Source organism: Esox lucius, chromosome 7 (genome assembly GCF_011004845.1).
Source record: "Esox lucius isolate fEsoLuc1 chromosome 7, fEsoLuc1.pri, whole genome shotgun sequence".
NCBI lineage: Eukaryota > Metazoa > Chordata > Actinopteri > Esociformes > Esocidae > Esox > Esox lucius.
In genome coordinates this window covers 8,608,267-8,616,626 of record NC_047575.1, presented here as the reverse complement: position 1 = coordinate 8,616,626, position 8,360 = coordinate 8,608,267, and the positions used below count along the sequence as shown (strand labels likewise).

The 8,360-nt window shown below is 40.1% G+C and overlaps 1 protein-coding gene across 1 annotated transcript; it reads left to right on the top strand.

Annotated features, from left to right (window-relative positions):
• The first annotated feature begins 334 nt into the window (after positions 1 to 334).
• Positions 335 to 7,561, top strand: LOC105024901 (myozenin-2). Its single transcript, XM_010895187.2, has 5 exons — positions 335 to 511; positions 789 to 869; positions 6,224 to 6,559; positions 6,654 to 6,831; positions 7,326 to 7,561. The coding sequence occupies exons 2-5, from the start codon at positions 791 to 793 to the stop codon at positions 7,513 to 7,515; spliced, it is 783 nt and encodes a 260-aa protein (XP_010893489.2). The 5' UTR covers positions 335 to 511; positions 789 to 790; the 3' UTR covers positions 7,516 to 7,561.
• The last annotated feature ends 799 nt before the right edge of the window (positions 7,562 to 8,360 follow it).

The window sequence follows — 8,360 nt, the reverse complement described above, 5'->3', positions numbered from 1 at the left end:
TGCCAAGATGTCTGTATATTTGGCCTGGCCATATCTGCAAAGGTTTCTCTAGAGACCATGGTCCTTTAAATCTGGAACCAAAGCCAGATCTACAGCTTTTTTTTTTATTCCCTTACTGTCAGGGATTGATTTAGACCTGGGCTACCCAGTGGGTGCAAATATTTATTAAGAAACCAGCAACAGTCCAGACCTCGTAGAGTAAGATTTGAATAGCTCTTAAGTAGGCTCTCAGTGGCTGCTTCAGTGGCCGGATCGTGTTTTTATTATCAGACATGGACGAAAGTGTAGATCATAAGCTCTGGAGAGGATCACAGCACACCCTGACCACTACTAAAATAAGGTTGTGATCTAAGGCTGATGGTCTGACAGTCAGAGCTTGTCCTTCGTCAGCAAAGGAAGATGTGCCTTGAGTATAGAGACATGCGCAACTAGATTAAAAAGTGTAAAACGGCACTGTCTTTGGAAAACACTTAGCAGATACCTGGAGGTTGATGTGGATTTGAAATAGCAGGTAAGGCATTGTGATGGTCTGTTGTTATGTTGATTGCTCTAGTTTTATTGCTGCCCAGCAGAACTATTATTCAATATGAATTGTACTCCTATGCAACATTCAGCAGACTGGTTTGGCCAACTGCAATTTCTCTGGGTGTTTACTTTGCAGGATTGTTATGTATAAGTATAAACACTGTTTCTGGTTGCTATACTCTGTATATAACATAAGAACACACACTTGCAGAGAATGTTTCTAGATACCATATTCTGATGGCAAGGGGTTATCTTACTGACAGGAATGATGCAGGCCCAACACTGTGACTTGGATAAGCAGAGGAAACAGCTGGTCCAAGAAATGTGCAAAGAAAACCATGGAGGTATGTCAACCCCCACACTTCAGTCACCAAATTGGCAGGCTACTGAAAAACAAAACCATTTTGCATAACATTTCATCCAATAAAGAGTTTCCTTAGGATGACTCCTATTTGATCAAGAAAGGGGAACATATTCAATATCATGTAGATTCTGTTACTGGTATGAGGTTTTCAAAATAATAGAATTAGAAAAATATGAGAGGTCCATTTACTACAGTCCATTCCGCAATGTAAAACAGCGTTTGGGGCTTGTGTCATACATGTTGGCATGTATTATTGTACCTTTTGGTCTAAAATTGGGATGGATCAACTGGAAAAATGTGCTGGAACACATGGATGTGCTTTCACAAACATAATTTCTTTTAGTGTAGATTTGCCATCTTTAGTGAATCATTTTGTAACTTATCTGAAAATAATTGTTGTTCATGCAAAAAAAGTAAGGAAATAATGGAGCGAAATAAACAGTTATTTTCATCTATTTGATTTGAATTATACCCACATTCAACCAAAGAGCCGTTCGTTTGCGATTGATCCATCACTAGACTTGCAGTAACTAAGAAGCCACAAAGAGGAACAACGCAAAAATGAGGAACAATGACTGGCTTTGGCCAGTGCAGAACACACTGCAGCATGAAATGACTGAGGGGGCAAATCTAATTAATTTACCATTTTCAGTGTTTATTTGTGAAACAGAATTGGGGTCACAGATTCTATCTGGAGAGGCAAACCCCACACCCTGTCGCCAGGCCTCGTGCATAAAAGTTTTAGCAATACGTTTAGAGCCTCCTTGCATTATTGAACGTTTGGCCATGGCTAACAAAATGCTGGCTTAAACATTCTTCTAGTGGCTAACAAATCATTGGCTTAATAACTAGTATAATAAATAATCTGGTTTGAATCTGTTCTGAATGCTGATATTGGAAGTAATAAGGCAATAAGACACGAAGGGGTATGGCATATGCCCAATATATAAGCAATATATCACAGACACCTGAGGTGCCTTGCTCTTATAAACTGTTTACCAACTCAATTAGAACAGTAAACATGGATGTGAAGTCATTCCCATGGTCTCTTATACCACGGCCATCAGTCAATCAGCATTCACGTTTCAAACCACTCGTTTTAAAAGGAACCATATTCCACAGGTTACATAATTTTTTACCACTCATATAGCGTTGGTAGCCGATTTATAATAACAATAAAGGTGCGTGCACACTGTCTGGTCTCTAGAGCTAAAAAGAGGCACGCACTGCCCGAATGCTCATCATCATAATGTTGTTTGCGTGTCTTTTCCACTTAAGCAAACACTTGTTTTACTCTATAATTACAACCATGTTTATCATTACAATCAAAAGTCAAATACTACATTAATTACTGTAGGCCATACGTCCAATTATCTGTTACAAACATGTATTTACAATGCTCCTTTCTTGATCAACTTTTCTTTGAGAACGTCAAACTAACAGCAGCGGAGAGTAGGCTACTGAGCTGGAAACCAGTGGTTGGGGTAGAACTCCACTGGCACCGGTTCAAACGAACGAAACAACCATTCAATTGAACGATAAAACTGATTGAGTGAGTCTGTCTTTTTTGCTTAGTTTATCATTAATCAAAAATCAACAACTATATTAATTATTTTAGACCTACCATGTGTCCAATTATCTGATACAAACATATTTTTATAATGCTACTGTCTTGCTCTATTTTTATTTGCAAAAGTATAACTAACAGTGTATTCCGTGGTTGAGTAGACCTCCGCTGCCAGTGGTTCAAATGAACAAAACAACCGTTGAATTGAACGACAAAAATGTAACGAGTCAGTCGTTCACAAGTCTTTTTGCCAGACCGCGTAAGCGGAGCCGGCCTAGAAGAACAAATGTCTGACTGACTCGAACAACAGGTCCCGCGTTCGTTTCTCGTAACAGTCAAATCGCATTATGCCTGAGGTTCAGGACCGACAAAAACTTTGTAATAGGAAGCCTAAAATAAAACAGTTCTGGTGGATATTAGGATTTGTTCAGGATAGACAAACACGTGGCTGGCTACACGATTCTCTCGTCTTTTCACTTGACAAAAAAGTCAGTTATCGTTACCTATATTGTTAGATACTGTATCAATGTCATTTACAAATGGCTGATTAGCTGTTGAAACGACCAGTGGCAAAATAGGATTTGTTCAGGATAGACAAAAACTTTGCTGACTACAACCTTTAGTGCTACGTTATGGGAAGCCTAAAATGAAACTGTTTACTGTTTTCTGGTGGATTTACGAATTATGTCTTCAGGATAGACAAACCCTTTGCTGGCTACACAATTTTCTTGTCTTTTCTCTTGACGAAAAGTCTGTTATCGTCACCTATATTGATACAGTAGTTATTATATCAATGTCATTCACAAATGGCTAATAAGCTGTTAAAATGGCCAGTGGCAAAAGCCATACAGTTCATAGATGCTATTTGTGGCGGAGGTAAACTTAGTAAGAAATATTACTCAGTTTAACACAATGCTTAATGGTGTTTAACAAGATATTCAAACTTGGTGTGATGTTAATGCATGACACCTGGTAAATGTATAGCTCTGTGGCATAGTGGTTAACGACACAGCCTTTCACCTGGACGACCTGAGTTTGATTCTTGAGTGGGTAGCCACGTTTAACACATTTTAATACGGGCCAGCTGAACTATGCTTGCCTGGCTTCTTGTTTACTAAGGCAAAGGCAGTGGCTCCATGCTTGTTTCCATTTATTCCATTGTTTCTTTTTTTTTGGACATGACATCAGTAATATATTAACTATATTAATTATTATAGGATGTGTTCAATTATCAGTTATAAACATGTCTTTAAGGTTTTCCAGCCTTGATCTATTTTTCTCTGCGAATGTACATAGACGTTGATCGGAGGACTGAGCTGGAGGACCGGGTATGAAGCAAGTGATCATGTTGTAAAATCCACTGTCAAAAGTTCAACTGAACAATACAATTCAACAAGTTGTGGGTCCAGAGTCACTAAAAAGATTTGTTCAAAACCAACAAGTCGTTCACAAACTACACATCACTGCTAAGCAGGAGAAGATGGAATTCGGTAACAATGGGGTTCAATTGGGAGGGAGCCAACAGGAGCTGAAGTCCTGGACATATGGTCGGAATGTGAGCGAAGCGCCTGTACTTCCAATGGCCAGCAGTTTACATTTTTAGAGAGGAACTTGAAAATAGAAACTAGGGTTCCTCACCCAATTTAACGACTGGTTACAATGATTCGGTTGCTGCGACTTCGTGGATCTTTCATATGTAAAAAAGACTGCATATATCAAATTTGCACAATGTAAGCTGTGTGAATGCGATACATGTTTACTACACAGAAGGAAAAAAACATGTCAACAAAAATCACCTCTATTTTCCTTAAGCGTGTTTTGGGTATTCCCCTCTAGGCTCTACTGTGTATGAGTAAACAGGGAGGGGAGTAGTAAGTAACACAATATCACTCCGGGGGAGGAATATTATTTTGATGTCTGAGAGGTGACTCATAGCAGCATGATTAGGCAAAGTGGTGCATACCTCACATACATGACCTTATAACAAAAACAGCATGCCTCAGACTCCATGTGTCAGGTTTAATGATTACAAATCTCCAGCAATTAAAAAAAGTTCCTGAAGTAACAGTCTACATTGAAGGTCTGCAAATAGTACAGTATCCAATACTTTTCCAAAGAGTGAGTGCTTCGTTACATTATTTGTGTCTGAATTTTAATCATGTACTGTCAGATCTCAATATTTAAATAGAAATTTAGAACTATGTTCACCACAAAAAGTAAATTGACTCACTTTATACCTTTATTCTCAGACCACGAGACCAGTTATTAATTGTACATTGTCTCTCATCTGCAGATATCTGAAGACATTATTTCTAATGAGGTCTGAGTTTTCCCTTTTGATCAAATGGTGTGGACCAAAGCAGGACTGACAGTGGTCTAAGGTTAACCTGTGCCTTAAAATGTTTGCAAATTTATGATGTCATGAATATAAAGTCACATCTCAAAACAGATGTGGGACACAAGCACTGAAGCAGTAGAATAGGGATGGCAATCCTCACACAACACTGACAGGGGAACGATCTGGACGTCATGTTTGCAGAGCAAGTAGCAAAGTATTGAGTTTTAGATGGCCAATTCTCCCTTAAATTTGGATTCACAAAAAAGTACTTTTTTGTGAAAAATGAAAACATGAATAAAAAGTAAAAAGCCCAACAGCTCTGCAACACAACATCTATAGCTATCAGCCATTGAGGGAAAGCCACCTTTGAAATCAATAAAATTGTTTTGTCAATGTGACTTTCTACATTCTAAACCAGAAACCAACCGAAAGCAACTACTTTTCCTCATTATATCAATTTACAATAACTTCAATAAAAAATTATAATAATACAGTTTTGAATGATCCTGTGTTAATCACATACAATTAAACCCTGGTGATTCTTGAATGATGCAATTGGAACGCGCAACATATAAAGTTATAGCAGCTTCTCACTGATTTCAAAGGAAGCGTTCCCTCAGTGGCTAACGCCAATGTCTGACGCTGATGGCAGTAGTGTAGCAGATCCGTTACATATCAGATAATAGGTCTGGTTCAGTGTTTACCACTTGTTTGGTGACATTTCAGCCCACACCACAGAAGAAAGATGGTTGATGCTGTAGGCTCTACAGTTAGTGAAATCTATATGCAATGGATTGCTCTCCCATCACTGAAGGCAATATCATTGTCACATGAGATTGTTTAATTACAGCATGCTTGAAAACGAAGCCAGCTGACATTTACTCCCGAGGTGCTGACTTCTGCAAGCTCTCTAACCACATGATTATTTTTTACCCTGCTGGTCATTTAAGTGTGTTTGAACATCTTCAAGAATCTTCTCTTATAATTGTCATCCGACACAGACAGAAAATTACTGGCCACCCCACAGAGCCCCGCTTCCCTAGATGTCTTTACAAGTTCTTGCCTTTCCAGGAAGTTCTTTTCCTAGCCACTGTACTTAAAGGTTCACCCCTTTCACAATGTGTTTCCAGCTAAAATCATTGGTTTAGAACAAAAAACAGTGACATCTGATTCTAGTCTATTGAAACAAAGAGAACAGTGTATCCCTCTCCCCAAATAACCTGCTGCACACCGGACCCTCATTTGGATTGTGATTAGTAATGGTATTTCTAACACATAGTGAGGCCATTGTGCATCTTTCAACATGGACAATGCTTGTTCTTTTTGGTTTAGGTTGGAAATCTATGAAGCACCTTTGTGAGATCTGAAGAAAATACAATAGATTTTTATGTGTCTACGCTGTGTCCTCTCTGTGTTGGTAACACCATAGAGCACCTAGATCTGGGGAAGAAGATCAGTGTTCCTATGGACGTGATGATGGAGGAGCTAAAACTGCTTTCTAACAGAGGCTCTAGAATGTACCATGAGAGGCAGAAGAGGGCGGAGAGGTTCACCTTGGAGAGCGTGGCACAAGGCCCTAACGGGCTGATGGCCCTCGATTCGCAGGTGGGAGATCACAGCAGACCACACAGCCAGGAAGCCGAACAAGGAGGGAAGACAAAACACAGCACAGAGGTGTATATTGGACAACCAGGTAGAAGCAACCTAGTGAGATCCCTCAGGAACACAATAGCCTGTAAGGGAAACCCCAGCGTCCTTGCGCCAGGTATGTTTGAGAATGCGTTGGTTTGTGTAACAGGAGTTGAAAGGGAAAGAGTTTTACATCCACGTTAATGATCCACCTCAACCTTGTCTGAAAGGTTACTCTGGGCCTCTGAAAGAAGTTCCTCACGAGAGGTTCAACATCACAGTGGTTCCCAAGTCCTACTGTTCTCCGTGGCAGGATCATCACAGTGATCAACTACTGGCTGCCATGTCTGCTCAACTCCATGTGCTGCCCCAGAAACTCCCCCCAGCCAACTACAAGTGCTTTAACAGGTAAGCCCCAGAGACTGCCAGGATAGGCGGCCCTTGAAAGTACGACAAAAGGTATCCCCCTAAAACCTCTGCAGCCGATAATTATTTAGCACAGAATCCAGGAAACCGAGATACAGTCTGAGAGGTAACCTGGACACAGCAAAACCAGAAAAAGGCATACATCTGCTTCTGAAATCAGAAACTGGCGCTGGCTAACCCACAAGTCTGGGTCACTGAGGAAGGTGTCTATTTTAACAGTGTCTGTAAGATGATGCCCACACAACTCTAGAATTCACTCAAGACAGATTTATATCTAGAGACAAAGACCAATGACTAATCAGGAGAAGACATCTGTCTGCATAATACAAAGCTGTTGGTTTTCCTTTATTCTACCACGACCCACCTGCCCACATATTAGAGGCCTTTTAATCAAAGAAGCCATATTTGATCTATATTTATATATATTTGATCTACTTGCTAACACCAGATCCTGATAGTTATTTTCTTTCTACAAGGGCCCCAATGCCATTTGCAGGGACAGCAGGTAGTGTGAAGATGTTCCCCCTGCCTGGATTTGAGCTCCTGCAAGCCCATACAGAACCCAGTCTGACCTGGGAGCGCATGTGCGACCGGCCAAACTTCAACCGCACCCCACAAGGCTGGGCCGCCCACTACTCTGCTAAAATGGAGACTGCAGACCTGTGACTACATAAAAACGAACATATAACTTTTAAAATGGTTAAAGAGATAAAATGTAACAATACCATACTGACCGTTCAATGGCTGCATAGACACCATGAAGCATTAGACAACAGTGCCACCAAATGGTAGTAAACAGTCTTTACACTGGAATTTCTGAAGACAATCTGATAATACAGCACAAAATGCATGATATACAGAATAAAACTGGAAATAGACATTTTCTTGTTCATTAAATATTTTGTAAAACATGCACATCATGGAAACAAAAACCTCCCTCCTATGAAACCTACAAGCCATCCCATCAGTTAGAAGTTAGCTGCAAATGGAGGAAGAACGTCTTAAAAACCGTTTAACGTCTTAAAAACAGTTAAGCACATTAAAGGTTTCCTCCCTTACACTTATATACAACAAGAATCTCACATCAGCTAAATGTGACATGTGTGCGTACAAAATTAGAGATAAGCTTTTAGTGCGTATGGGGCATCTCTTGAATTTAATAAAACAACAATAATAACACTTCAAATGTTGTATCTGTTTGTATATAAATAAAGTGTGTTTAGGAAAAATGGGGTCTAGAGAACGATGGATGTGGGGGCTCTAGGATCCTCTGTGATGACCTGCGTTCGCCCCCGTGTTGAAGATCCTGGGAAGGGTGATGAACATGGCCAGGCATTCCCATTGGGTCCATGGAGTGGAACGTACAGCCCCGGAAAAAATTAGGAGACCACTGCACCTTTTTCTTTCCTTTCCAAAAGGGTTGAAAAAGGAAGTTATGAGTGAGGAACAGAAGCGTTCAATTTGCAGTGGTCTCTTAATTTTAACCCTTCTGTTCTTCACTCAAAACCTTC

What these genes read in the sequence shown, in the direction of transcription:
- LOC105024901 (XM_010895187.2), top strand. Translation starts at nt 791, where the DNA reads ATGATGCAGGCCCAACACTGTGACTTGGATAAGCAGAGGAAACAGCTG. An exon ending in GTGCAAAGAAAACCATGGAG is followed by an intron (nt 870 to 6,223) that starts GTATGTCAACCC and finishes GTAACACCATAG; the next exon opens with AGCACCTAGATCTGGGGAAG. An exon ending in CCCCAGCGTCCTTGCGCCAG is followed by an intron (nt 6,560 to 6,653) that starts GTATGTTTGAGA and finishes CTTGTCTGAAAG; the next exon opens with GTTACTCTGGGCCTCTGAAA.